At 38.0% G+C, this 15,383-nt stretch overlaps 1 protein-coding gene across 1 annotated transcript in view; it reads right to left on the reverse strand.

Moving 5' to 3' along the window:
- TTLL5 (tubulin tyrosine ligase like 5) overlaps positions 1-15,383 on the reverse strand; it is a 312,098-nt gene that overhangs the window by 168,660 nt on the left and 128,055 nt on the right. Inside the window, exon 29 of the mRNA XM_060095798.1 lies at positions 9,015-9,202. Within this exon, the coding sequence (XP_059951781.1) occupies positions 9,015-9,202 (188 nt within the window). The remainder of the gene's footprint in view (positions 1-9,014; positions 9,203-15,383) is intronic.

The raw sequence follows: 15,383 nt of genomic DNA on the forward strand, positions 1-15,383 counted from the left end.
TGTATTCATACTGTACTCAGAACTACACCAATATCATCTTGAGAACAGCGTTCTCTGTGTCATTCATATATGAAGGCTCATCAGAATATGATGGGATCAACTGAGCCTGTCGTGGAACTTTCATTCCCCTGACCATGGGGCCCTGAATGATTTGGAGTAGGGAAGTGCAGTGGCTAGTCCTGCCTGACTTGTTTTTACATGTGTTGCTGGAACAAAAGACAATCCTTGAATAAAAAACACCAGTGGACCAAGACCTGTTTCACTCAAGAAAAAAGAAAACGAAAACCCAAAATGCCAGATCTGTACTTATTACACGATTTTCATCACTGGATAAATATTAGAGAATATATTCAATCAAGAACATGAAAAGAATCATCCTTAAACGGCTACTTTTTAACCATGCTTCCAAGGGCACTTCCTGAGCAGATATTAAATCAACAGTCCCAACAACCAACATGTTTTAAAGCAGCTTCAACTCCTTTATAAATTCTTGGATACTGATAAAATGAACCTCAAGAAATTTACACTCCAGTCACCGGGAGATAAGAGCTATAACATTAATCACGTTTTTAAAGGGGTCAGGAAAAGCAAGGAATGTCTGTAGTTCTGCTACGTTAGCAGTAAGTTCTCTCGTCATACCTTCCCGCTCTCTTGAACGTTGTCATTTACATAATATACATACACATATAGGCACTTCGTGTTCCAAAATCTACAAAGAGTGCCAGATCAAGAATTGCCAAAGATATTCTTGGAAAACCTTACAAGATGGCCACAGCCTTTTCGAGCGCTTCCAATTTATACATTGTTTCTGAGTCGATAGGGGCTGCCACCACCACGATAAATAGATCCATTCCCACTGCAACCCTGGGGATTAAGAAGGCTGCACAGTGTTGAAGTTGACTTCACTACAAAATAATCTGCTGGCTTGGCTACGACTCTACAGCAGTGTTAAGCTCCATCACTGTAGTCTGATGAGAGGTGAGAGTCCTGTTTCAAACAGGAAGAGACAGAAAAACACTGATGGAAAGAATGTGAAGTCAAAGAGACTTGGGTTTGAGTCCTGGTGTGGTTACTTGCCATTTATGTGACCTTAGCAGAGTCACTTATCCTTTCAGCTATTTTCTTCACCTGTAAAAAAATTAAGTATCTACTTCATAAGGTTAAAGAGATAATGCATATAAAAGTATTTAGCACAGCGCCCAGTACAAAGCAGACATTCAACTAATGTCAGCTGCTTTATTATGAAGGGCAGGTGCAGTATTGTCAGCAAAAAAAATGGAAGAGGAATCGTTTTTAAAAAGAATATAAAAACCAACATAACACAGAAGAGAAATTCTTTTCAATTCAGCAAGCATGTGATAAGTGCCTATCAAGTGCAAGGCTGCTGTGCTGGGTGATGGGTTAGAAAGAACAGCCGTCACATAGCTTATAACTCAACAGGAAAGAAGAGACATAAAATAACAATAACAGATTTATTATAGAGAGTGACTAATGAAGGGCCAAAGGGACATAGACAATGGAAAGATGACTTCTGGCTAGGGCAGCAGGGGGTTCTTCTTCCACTTATTTATTTTAAAAAATGTGTGTTGAATACACACTATATACCATGCTGGAAAAAATCGGTGAAAAAATGGACATGGTCACCTCCCCATCTTTAATCAAGTACCTTACAGTCCCGTAGAATCAGCACATTTACTGAGTACTACCCGTGAGTCAGGTTCTGAGGCAGCAAAGGACACTGCCTCCAAAGAGCTCACCGTCCATTAAAGGAAACAGCTATCTGGACAGACACAGACAACTGTATGGCGGGTAAAATGGCACGTGTACAAGTGAAGTGGCACCTTTGTTGAGCCTGGACAAATGCAAACAGTTAGATATGGTGACTGGGGAACATTTCCCATGAGAAGATAGCTCAAACTAAGCATGGAGACTAAGAGAGATTCTGGGTGAGCTGCACAAAAACATATGTGATGGGAAGGAGAGAGGCTGGGGAAATAGCCTGGAGCCAGATTCCACACAAAGGCTTTGAATAATATTCAATAGCTGGGGCTTCACCTTGAAGATAACAGGAAGCCCCTTCGAGATTCCTGAGCAGAGGAGTATCATTATCAGACTTGTGATTTAGAAAGATTCCTTTAGAGCAAAGACTAGGGTGAACAGAGGAGAATGGCCAGGAGACCACTTAGGAGGTAACTGTAGCTGTCAAGAGATAGTTAAGTCCGTAAGCAGGACAGTAGATGTGAAAGTGAAACAGAGAAGATATATATCAGAGACATTATAGAGTCAGAATCAGTAAGAACTGGCAACTGCCTGGACGTAGAGAGAATGAGGAAGCAAAGAGAGATGATGAGAAATCAAAGGCTCCATACCTAACTCCCTAGGAGAACTGCAGTGTCACTAATATAGAGGGGAAAAGGGAAGAAGAACAAATAGGTTTTAGATATGTCGAATATTTTTTGAATATTTTCAAAGCATGTTTAAAATATGTTGAATATTTTGGATCCTTGTAATACAGTCAGATGGAAATGTCTAGCAGGCAGTTGGAAATTTGGACATGACACTCAGCAAACAGGTTCAAACTAAAGATGCATATTTGGGAGAAATCTGCAGAACAGCACTAGATGAAGCTATGGGAAGAGAAAATTTACCCAAGGGGAGACTACAGAGAGGAAAGAAGTTCGGTTGAGCTCTGGAATTCAGAGGCATGTTGGAAGATACCTATGAAGAGCAGTGAGAAGCAGATGCCCAGGCATCAACCCCCTTCTTTAATCAGAGAGACTCTGCTGTTGTCAGTTTCTACATTTCAGGTCTTTATACCAGTGGCTTTTTAAAAATGTTGAAACTGGTATCTAGTTTTTCAGGGGGGAAGTAGAGGATGAGCTCTCAGAGGACTTACTGAAGGCTGGAGAAGCTAAGGGAAGTTTTCAGGTAGGAGGCAGTCAATAATAGTGTCATGTGCTAAAAGAGAGTAAGGATTAAAAACAGGTGACTGAAGTTGGCAATTCCAAGGTCATCAGTGACTTTGAGAGAGAGTTGGTCGATACAGTAAGAGAAAAGAAAGGTTATTTTAGAATAAGAGACCATCAGTAGGCCAAGGACCTAAGGAAAACTGGGGGTTTAAAGCCTCAAAAGACATAGAAGAGATAGGGAATTAGATAGGATCGACTGGAGCTAGAACCCAGAGCAGGGAGGCACAGAGATGCAGGAGAATTCATCTTGATGCTAAAGTTACCCCACTTGACCGAGAAGAAAATCAAGGCACAGAGAAGTTAAATAACTTGTCCGAGGTCTCGATGACTCAAGAGCTTCTGCTTTTTCTATTTACCTTTTTCTGTTTCTAGACATGGGGAAAAGTAATGTATATAATACAAAGAAGTACAATTTTTCTACCCAGAAAAATACAGAACCAAAGAAGCTAGACTTGGGGAAAAAACTACAAAATCAGAACACAAATGTACAGTAGTTCAAATGTGTCCAGATACACTGAGGAGGCAGGAAGAGAGTTTCCAGTGCCAAATGCCCAAGCTTGTGATAAACTGGGGGCCATTGGCTCCAATCCTAGAGAACTGTAACCATTTCAAAAAATTTAGCTTCCTCTCTGTCAGTTTCAACTTCAAATGGATATTTCTGAAACTGAGATTGACTCAGGTCCACTGTGGACCCTGACAGAATGAGCATGATCACAATGGTAACCCCTGAAGCAGAAGAAATGATACAAGAATTCCTTTGTATAGGAATGAGTGAGAGTGAATGAGTAAGCAGTGTAAGCAAACATTCTCTACCTCAACATATGCCCTCCTCTAGGACTAGGCAGAAAAGTATCAGGGTAAGGAGCAAAGGTGGAAAGAAATTGAACGGTTTTCTTTCCTACTCGCCCTCTAAATGAAAAATGTGAGAAGCAAAAAGCATCTCCTCCCTCCTATGTATCTGTCAGCACATTTCCAGGAGGCCTGGCCACATCCCGGGCACCGGCTGGCCGGGGAACAGAGCCTGACACAGCACATGCGCAAGCATCGGAGCCCTCGCCTGGGTGGTCTGCTGTTATTCCTTTGATTAAACTCCCAGGCTGGAAGAGCTGGCGCTGCTCCTAATGATAGCTGGGTCCTGCAATCTCACACTGGCCCGCACAGACAGGCCAGCGCTCCCTCTCCTCTCCCTCTCCTCACCGCAGAGCTGGGTTACTTCGCCACAATCTCCTGTTCGCTGACAGCAGTGACCACAAAGGGCTACTTCTGTGCGTGCAGAGGGCTACAGTTGTAAAGCACACCTCTCCCGGCACTGGATGAGGCAGAGATAGTGAAACCTCACACTCAAGCTCCACGCCAGCCCACCTCAGCTACCATAGCACTCTCCCCCACAAGAGAAAGACGCTTCTAGAAAACCCTGCTTTCAGGGATGTATGATTTCCAAAGGATTCCAGTCCCCAGAGATAACCAGCTTCTCACGTGCCAAGGGAAAGAACTAAATTTGACCTGCTCTCTGCTCAGATTTGTTAGGTATTTGTTGAATAATCATATGTTAAGAACATGTGTCTCTGTATTTCCAGCATATGCAAACACTTCCAAAGTGGCCGTGGTGGCCACTTCGTGTGGCAGGGAGATTTCAATATTCTCATATGTTCTAGTCTATAAATAAAGTTAAATCATAGCAGAAAGAGTAAAAGTAATTGCAAGATAAATGAGGTTCTGTTTTTAGCCATACAAATTCATAAGAATCTAGCCTCTAATGGAAATTCAGGGTAACTCAAGCTTTATTATCAAATTTTGGGGTTGTCAGAGTACTTTGCTTCTTTTCTTTTGGCTAATTCACTGTTCCTCAGCATCTTCAACAGTGAGCAGGGAGGAAAGGGGATGGTATTGCTTCATCCTGCAACCCAGCCTCCTCCCAGCTACCTAAGTGATGCAGCTAAAAGGCAAGACCCATTTGTCTCTGTGGCTCCTGGTCATCTATGAGATAAAGAGCGAGTTCCTTCACAGGGCATTCAGAGCTCTCCTTGAATCAGCCCTTGTCTCCTCCTCCAGCTTCCACCCCAGCTGCTCCCTATCCTCCAACACCACTAACCACCAGCTTTCTGTTTCCCCACATACACACATGCTAGCTTATTTTGGAGCCTGCCCTACCCTTCTTCTGCCGCCCACCAGCCTCCCCTTAAGATTCAGTGTAGGTGTAATCTCTTTCAAGAAAGCTGCTTTGGCCTTTCCACTCCCACCCACAGGCTGGGTTAGATACCCTTTGGTGGTTTTGTTATTCCCTAGAAACATCTCTGCAGATGCCATGCTAGTACTATCATGTGTTTATGTGGCTGTCACCCTTACCAGATTGTTAGTTATTTCACGCTGAGGTCTATGTCCTTTTTTTTTTTTTAAATTAATTAATTAATTAATTAATTTATGGCTGTGTTGGGTCTTTGCTTCTGTGCAAGGGCTTTCTCTAGTTGTGGCAAGCGGGGGCCACTCTTCATCGCGGTGCGCGGGCCTCTCACTGTCATGGCCTCTCTGGTTGCAGAGCACAGGCTTCAGACGCGCAGGCTCAGTAATTGTGGCTCACGGGTCCAGTTGCTCCGCGGCATGTGGGATCTTCCCAGACCAGGGCTCGAACCCGTGTCCCCTGCATTGGCAGGCAGTCTCAACCACTGCGCCACCAGTGAAGCCCCAGAGGTCTATGTCTTATATCATCCCTGTGGCTTAGTAGCAAGGCCTGGAACACTCTCAAGAGTGTAATAAAATGTTTTTGAATGAGCGAATTAAAAGAATACATTTGAGGGCTTCCCTGGTGGCGCAGTGGTTGAGAGTCTGCCTGCCGATGCAGGGGACATGGGTTCGTGCCCCCATCCGGGAAGATCCCACATGCCGCGGAGCGGCTGGGCCCGTGAGCCATGGCCGCTGAGCCTGCGCGTCCGGAGCCTGTGCTCCGCAACGGGAGAGGCCACAACAGTGAGAGGCCTGCGTACCGCCAAAAAAAAAAAAAAAAAAAAAAAAAGAATACATTTGAATAAAAAGTTCTACAGAGAACGCCACTAAAAGCTTTCATGAGCAAGTAGTTGAAATCATAGACAAAATAAAGTGATTTTTCAGAAATTCCCTCAAATTTCTTTTTTTTTGGCCACGCTGTGCGGCATGCAGGATCTTAGTTCCCCGCGACCAGGGATCAAACCCACGCCTCCTGTGGTGAAAATGCAGAGTCCTAACTGCTGGATCACCAGGGAAGTCCCAAATTTCAGGTTTTTTACACTCATCTTCCAAAATAGCACAAATAATTTAAAATCAGCATACCTTATTTAGTGGAAGGTCTCTTAACACCTTGCCCAGAAAAGCAATGTAAAGATATATCAGGGTTTATGGCATATAATGAAAGCAATACTCAGAGGAAAATCCATAGCTTTAAGTATAATAAAAAACAAGACATGAGTGAAAATAAATGAAGTCCCCAACTCAAGAAATTGGGAGGAAATAACAAAATAAAGCTAGGGAAAACAGAAGGAAGGAAGTTAGCAAAGATAAAACAAGAAGATAACCAATTAACAAACAATAAAACAACAGAATGAATAAATATATCCTATCAAAAAAAGGGAAGGGGGAAAGAAAATCTTCATTAACCCTATTGGATATATGAAAAAAAAAGAAAACGCAAAATAGGAATTGAAAATAAGGAAATAATCACAGGTAAGAGGAAATAAAAAACATTTCAAGTGACTACTGGACACAGAGTTATTTCTGGTGGAGCTGAGTTGAAGGTTTCACACTCCCAAGTCCAGAGGGGAGAGCAGAGCCTTCAGCACGTTCTGTCTGGATGCCTGCCTCTCATCAGGACTACAGACACCTTATCACTTGCCTCAGTGAGTAAGGAACCAAGGCACTTTCTTTCAAACACAGCTAGGAGTAAAAGGAAATGGCCAGTAAACAGATGTCCCAGGGCCCTTATTAAGCCATTATAACATGTTATTATTTACCAGAAAAAGAACAATAGAAGAATTTCCCAAATTCCAAATTCAGGAACTACTTTCTCCAAGGGGAAATAACACAAATAACACATACTTGAGTTTTTCAATAACAACATTCATTTTGGTAACACAATATTTTATCCAAAAACTGATTTCAAATCAAATTAGAAACCATTTATTATTAAAGGCCTTTTACGGTTGAAATAGTAATCTTTTCCAAGTATCAATATATGGCATTCAGACTTTACAGAAAGGTTTTTGCATACTATCCTCATGACCCTGTTATATTTTCCTCATCAAGAAATAGAGACCCTGAGGTTAACGGAAGCTGAGTGAATTGCCCAAGATCACACAGCTAGTAAGTGGTAGAAGAAAGGAGGTCTTTACATGGCTAATCCAGCCCTTTTCCCACTACTGCATCCCGCTTATTACATACTACAGTCCCTCCCTCAGTATTGAACCAAGGATTAACCAACCTATTTATTACCAAGGCTCTAAAAGTTAAGACTGACATCTAATGGAGAGTTCAGATCCCTATGAAGAGAAGTCTGATGGAATTTTAATTCACTGGCACTGAAATTCTTCTTAGATGAGATAGACTGAAGGGGAATGACTTTCCAATAAGGATACAATCACCTTGGATTCCCAAAGGATCAGGATCCTTTCATTTTGGCAAGCTTTGCTGTCTACCAAATGATAGGAGGTGAAAATACATAAACACTAACATTGGCTATGTTTTTTACTATAATTGCAAAGAAAATTTCTTAATGTCTTGGTGCTTCTAGCTGCTTGTTAAAAATTGGAACATATACTCTAGTCAGTGACCCACTGAAAAAAGTGTAGCAGATCACTGGTCCTCTCCCTTCCTCATAGCCACTTCACATTTCACAATTCCTTCCCATTCTACCATGGTCATGATATTCTATTTCCTTTTCCCATCATTCTGTCACTAAAATCTAACTGTTAACTCCCTTCAAGCCTCAACACTGCCGTATAAGATTCTTCACTTCCTAATTCACATTAGGCTTCCTTATCTACTCCTTTCAAACTATCAGGGATTTGAAAAAGAAAATTAATTACAACCTCACACTCTGGGATGAGGCTGAAGCGAAGCTAAGGCTTACTTTGAATTGTGGTCCAGAATTTTACACAGAAAAGTAGGGCACCACCAGGGAGCAGTATGTTGCCTACTTTTAACATGCACTTGAAGTAATCTACAGCTTCACTTTTTCCTAGACTCGATTATCACTAGAGAGTTGCCACCAGTTAAGGGACATGACACCACGAAGATATAGCAAAATATAACTGTGGAGTTAAATCAGAATAATTCCTTTGGAGGACTTTGATGCCGTTTGCATTAAGGAAAGGGAAAAAATCATGGCTTCTACTTCCAGTTAAATACCATGGGGATAATCATCAAGAAGGGCAAAAAGAATCCCAAAGTTCTTAAAAGTTTCATCTAACTTCACTGTGTTGTAAGCTTGTCAGTAATATATACAACAAAGTCAAAATCCTGGTATCCATCAAGCTTGCCGGATGATCTTGACTACATCATTCATTTCAGCCCCAGTTTCCCCCATATGTAAAATGGTGAGAATGATATGTGTTGGATGAGGGTGTATTGAAATAATTCATTAATCAGTGCCCAGAAAAGATCCTGACATCATGAGATGAAAGGCAGTAAAGTTAAAAAAAAAAAAAAAGTAAAAGGTAATGTTATGGCATTCTGGTAAAAAGATTTATAAGACTAGAACTCACTGGAAAATTTTACCAGAGAAATAAGTTATTTTTAAAGATCCTTTAAAAGTGCATTTACAGCTGAACATTCAAGTCTATTTATCCATGAAGTAAGTACATCATAGCTAGCAGCACACTTAAGTTTGCAATACCTGTGACAGAAACCCTTTCTTTAAAGCTGAAGGAATGCTTTTATTCTTTAGCTTGAAACCAACTAATATTCATTCAACAAGCATCAGCATATGGGCATTAGTAAAGACAGGGAAGGACAGAGTACCCTGTAGTTAACCCAATCCACTGATCCAAAGAACTCTTTGACACCCTAAACTATCCATACCTGCTGGGTGAGGAGACTGACGTGGGTGGATGAAGAATACTGCCTTGCTGCCGGATTCTCAGCTAGCCGCTGAAGTTCAGCCGTAACCGTACTTGGGTTGTACCGTCTGCTGTATGAGGAACCATCTTCTCTCTCCTTCTGTGTTTTGGCTACTCCTGAATGCTGCTTGTTTGGATGGCATGAACCTGCTAAAAAAGAAAAGTTTTCATCCACTTAGGAAAAAAGCCCTGAAAAACTTAGGATGATGACAGCAAAATCTCAGCCAACAGATACTTTACTGACTCCTAGGGATCTCTGACAACATAAGGAGCAGTAAACTATCCTCAGATGCTCACAAAAGTAAAAATAAACCCTTACCATACTCTAGAAACTCTTCCTACCACCAAATTGTTACATGCATTTGTTACTGTGTTTTTGCATACTATGAATCCTTCCCAAAAAAAGAATTTTCATCATATGTAGTGGGGAATAATTGATCCTAGAATTAATGAATAAAAAATGTGTAGCCTTGAAACTCATTATAGTTCTTGTTTTCCTTGTTATGTGACTGTACTTGTCAGTAGTTTACGGCACACACTGTCAAATCATCCACAATCCTTCTTACAGAGCTCAAAAAGGAAAGAAGGACAAAAGCAAAACTGAGTATACTTGGAAAAACAGCAATAATCCTATATTATAAAATTTCAATTGATTTTCCTTTCAGATTTCAATTTTCTTCTTTCAACTATAATATCACAGAATTCTATTATTTCTGAGCACTGAAATTCTGGCACAATGAAATTACTTAATATAAAATCAAGGTTAATATTTTTTCTATGATAAAAGTCACACAACCCATTGAAAAAATATTAAAAACCCAGAAAAGTGGCAACACTTTAATGTGTTTCCTTTCTGTCTTATTAATGCTTATATAACCATGATCATTCTGTATATACAATTTGGTGACACTACTTTTAAAAAAATCTATATTTTTTAATGTTTATTATGTTATTTGACACATACCAAATACTATTTACAATTGATGTAGAAGTTATAAAACATATTATAATGAACTGACTACCCAATTCAAGAGTCACATTAACATTATCAACCCATGTGTTCCTCCTCATCCTTAATCTTCCCTTATCATTCACCCCCTTCTTTTTTTTAAAATATAGTTTTATTCTTTGTTTCTATGTGTGTTTGTGTATGCATACTTAAACAAAATACAGTTAATTTTGTTTGTTTTTGAGCTCTATAAAAATGGTATCTATTGTAGTAATTTCCTGGGACTTGATTTTGTTACTCAATACCATACTTCCGAGATTTACCCTTTCTAAGTATAGCTGAAATTGATTAACTTTATCTGCTGCTTGGTATTCCATTTTGGAAATACATTACAACTTATTTTTCTATTCCCTCATTAATGGCTATTTTGGCTATTTCAAGCTTATCGCTATTATAAACAGTGCAGTTGTGAACACTCTTGCATACATGTCCTGGTGCACATGCGGAAGAACTTCTCTTGTGTATACGGCTAGGAGCTGAGTCACAGAGTATGTGAATTTTCAAATTTATGTGATAAAAACAATTTTCAAATGTATGTGAATTTTCAAATTTATGTGATAAAAACAATTTTCAAATGTATATGAATTTTCAAATGTATGTGAATTTTCAAATGTATGTGATAACAATTTTCAAATTTATGTGAATTTTCACATTTATGTGAATTTTCAAATGTATGTGACAACAACAATTTTCAAATTTATGTGAATTTTCACATTTATGTGAATTTTCAAATGTATGTGATAACAACAATTTTCAAATTTATGTGAATTTTCAAATTTATGTGAATTTTCAAATGTATGTGATAACAACAATTTTCCAATTTCTGTGAATTTTCAAACATATTTGATAACAATTTTCAAATTTATGTGAATTTTCAAATGTATGTGATAATAATTTTCAAATTTATGTGAATTTTCAAATGTATGTGATACATTACCATAAAATATTAGCGCTCCTGCTGACCCACATCCCCTCCAACACTTAGTACTGTCAAGTATCTTAATTCTTCCCTCTTTTAAGAGGGTGTAAAATCTCACTGCATTCTTCATTTATATTCATCTGATTAATAATGATGTTGAGCACATGTTACCTCTTTTCTGATACCACTATTGGGTTGTCTTTTTCTTACTGAAGGAATCTTGCTTATGTTTTTACTTTTGTTTCCTACAATAAGGTGTTAAAGATGGTCTCCCTTATTCTATTCTAGAAGTTTAAAGTTTTGCACCTGAAAGTGATTATATGGATAGTATGAGGCAGAGATCTAATTTCACTTTTCTTCTTGTATGGATAACCAATTATCCCAGCACCATTTATTGAGAAATGCATCCTTTTCCACTATCTGCAAAGCCACCTGTCATATATCAAACTTTCATCTATCTGTATGATTGCTTCCAACTTTCTGTTCTGCTCCACTGGTCACTTTGTACCTTTTCAGATACTATATTTTCTAATGATCATATCTTTATATTCTTAATAAGATACTCCTCCACCCTTTTTTCTTCTTCAGTGAGTTCTCACTATCCTTGGTCTTTTGTTTATCCATTATCATTTTAGAATTGGCTTGTCAAGTACAACAACAAAACTTGAGATTTTGGTTGGAACCTGTATTGAATCCAGAGATCAATTTGATAAGAACTGAAACATTTATGATATTAAGTCCTCCTATCCATGCACATTCTATTTATTCATTTATTTAGGTTTTCTCTGTCTCTAAACAAAGTCTTATAAAATTTCCTTATAAAAGTCTTTCCTAAATTTATCGCTAGATAGCTTATCATTTTTATGCATGTTGTTCTCTTGGTGATGTGGTTGTACAACAATGTGAATGCACTTAATGCCACAAGTGTATCTGTAGCTTATTTTCAGTTTTCTATGTAGATAATGTATTATCTGCAAATAAATAAATTTTATTTCCTCCCTTTTGATCCTGATGCTTTTAATTTCTTTTTCTTGTTTTATTATACTGGCTCTTGACCTCCAGTAAAACACTGAATAGAAGAAATGTCAGTGGACATCCTCTTCTTGCTCTTAACCTTAGAGGGAATGCTTTCAACATTTCCCCATTTAGACTGATATCTCTTGTGAGATTTTGGCAGACACCCATTTTCAATACAGAGGGTTTCCTTCTCTTCCTAGTGTGCTGAGAGTTATTATCATGAATGAGTACAGAATTTTACCAAATTCTTTTTCTGCATCTACTAAGAGGATAAATACAGTTTTTCTCCTTTAATCTGCTGATGTGACAAACGACATTTATAGATTTTCTACTGTTAAACTCCTTCTGTATTCCTTGGATAAACTTGTTCATGGGATCTAATCTCATATGTTGCTAGATGTGGCTGGCTCATATTTTGATTAGAATTTTTGCATTGGTGTTCATAAATGAAGCTGATCTATAATTTCCCTCTCTAATACTGTCCTTAGTTGGTTTTGTTATCAAGATTAAACTAGCCACACAGAGTTATTACTGTTGTCTCTTTTTCCATGCTCTAGAAGAGTTTAAGATTGGAATTATCTTTCCCTTGAAAGATTGTCAAAACTTATCTATAAAACCATCTGGGCCTCAAGTTTTCTTTGTGAGATTTTTTTTTTTTTGCGGTACACGGGCTTCTCACTGTTGTGGCCTCTCCCGTTGCGGAGCACAGGCTCCGGACGTGCAGGCTCAGCGGCCATGGCTCACGGGCCCAGCCGCTCCGCGGCATGTGGGATCTTCCCGGACCAGGGCACGAACCCGTGTCCCCTGCATCGGCAGGCGGACTCTCAACCACTGCGCCACCAGGGAAGCCCTCTTTGTGAGATTTTTAAACTACTGTATAACTTATTTTAATAGTTACAGGACCATTCAGGATTTCTTCATCTTTTTTTTTTTTTAATAAATTTTTTTTCCTTTAAAAATTTTTATTTATTTATTTATTTGGCTGAGCCAGGTCTTAGTTGGGGCACGCGGGATCTTCATTGCCATGTGCGGGATCTTTTTAGTTGCGGCATGCGGGATCTTAGTTGTGGCATGCATGCGGGATCTAGTTCCCTGACCAGGGATCGAACCCAGACCCCCTGCATTGGGAACGCAGAGTCTTAATCAGTGGACCACCAGGGAAGTCCCTCTTCATCTTTTTGAACCAATTTTACTTACTTTGCATAGGTTTTCAATTTTATTGGAATAAAGTCGTTAACAGTATTCTAATATTTTTGTCACCTATGCTACATTTGTATTTTCTGTCCGCTTTTCATTCCTTATATTATTTATCCATATCTTCTCTCTTTTCCTGATCGGTCTCACCAGAGGTTTGTCCACCTTCTTAGGCTTTTCAAAGAACTTTTTGGCTCTGATATTTTCTCTACTGTACTTTATTTTTGAATTCTGTAATTTTTACTCTGTCTTTGATTTTTATCTTTACTCTTATCTCTCTTTCTCCTTTATTTAGATTTATAATATTGCTGTTTTTATAACATCTGAAATCAGATATTTAGCACATTAATTTTTAGCCTTTCTTCTTTTCAAATATAAGTATCTAAGGCAGTAAATTTCCCTCCAAATACTGTTTTTCATTGCTCTCCACACATCTGAACATGAAGTTTTTTCACTGTCTTTCAATTCTAATAGCTTTACATTTATTTCCATTATGATCTCTTCTCTGAACTCTTTTAAATTTTGAAATACATAAGGATTTGTTATGTATCGTTGCTGTCGACATTCAATTTAATTGCAGTGTGGACAGAGAATGTTGCTGTATGATACCAACTCTTTGAAATCTGTTGTCTTATGATGTAGGACATGACTGTTTATTATAAATGTATCATGTGTGCATGAGAAGGTGTTTTCTCTAATTATTGGGTACAGAGTATTATGAATGAGCAATAGATAAAGTTAGCATCTTGTTCAAATTCTCTTTATCTTTGCTGATTTACAAAATCTGTGTATCTACTAGTATTGGACAGAAATATGTGGAAATCTCCCACTAAGACAGTGGATTTGTAGATCCCTCATCAGTTATATCAATTTTTGTTTTATTTATTTGGAGGTTATTTTGTTAGCTGCACTTAGAACTGTTTTATCTTTCTGCTGAACTAAACTTTCTGTTTTATGTAATTACTCTCTGTATCTGTTAAGAAAATTTTCTCTCTTAAAGTCTAATATAAGCTAATATATACTAAATTAAGTTAGCATATATTAGCACCACCTTTACTCTGGTTGGTATTTACATGGTATTTCTTTCTTCATCCTTTTACTTTCAACCATCCTACGTCCTTATCTTTACATGTGTCTTTCGTTGGTAAACAACATACAGTTAGATTTTTAAAAAATTCAATCTGACACTCTTCTAACAAGTTCAGCCTATTTATATTTATTTGATTCTTGATATATTAGGACTTGGTTTACCATCTTTTAAGTTTCCATTTCTTGCATTTTCTAAGCTTTGTGTGCTTCTATGTTTGTGGGTGTTTCCCCCGACCCAATCCATTTTTCTTCTTCCCACATGTTTAAGTTTCCATATTTTAATTTTTTCAGTGGTGACCTTTGAAACTTGATACTGTATATTTATCTTGAAAAAGTCTAAATTCAAAATAACATCTTAACCTCATCCCCAAACTATTCAAACACCACAGAAAAATTTGACTCCAATCACTTATAGGATATTATTGTTGTCAAGTATATTGTTGTCAACTATATGTTGTTATCTATATATTGTTGTCTACTACAGTTTAAGCCATTCAGAATATGTTCTTTGACAACAGTGGAAATAAGCTAAAAAGCAATCACAAAAAATAGAGAATGCCAACTATGTGAAGATTAAACAATATACTTATAAACAATCCATGGGTCAAGAAAGAAATCACAACGGAAATTAGGAAATATTTTTGAACTGACTAGCTTCTTCCGTTCCTTATCCTCCTCTGCGAAAGGTATGAAAAAAAGGAAGGTTTAAAAAAGAAGTTTTGATGACAACAACAAGGTACAGGAGACAGTGACCTTACTGAATTTCTCTCACATGGGAGAAAAAATTTAAACCAGAACATAATTATTATTGATTTTAGAAGATTAAATCATAAGAATAATCACTCAGAATTAGCACTAATACACATATACGTACATATTCATATGATGACTTATTAAAGTAGACCCTTTCATATCTCTGATTCAAGCTCCATATTACAATATCCATTTCATTTGAAATCAGACAATGATTAAGACATATAGATTGGCTATTTATAAAACATAGCTTAACTGTAACTCACCTTAATGTGGATATTACTCAGGTGTTTAAAAATCTGACCAATGTTAAGATACTTGCTAATCTACAAATTCAACACAATCCCTAT

The sequence above is a fragment of the Mesoplodon densirostris genome, chromosome 4 (assembly GCF_025265405.1).
Source record: "Mesoplodon densirostris isolate mMesDen1 chromosome 4, mMesDen1 primary haplotype, whole genome shotgun sequence".
Taxonomy (NCBI): domain Eukaryota; kingdom Metazoa; phylum Chordata; class Mammalia; order Artiodactyla; family Ziphiidae; genus Mesoplodon; species Mesoplodon densirostris.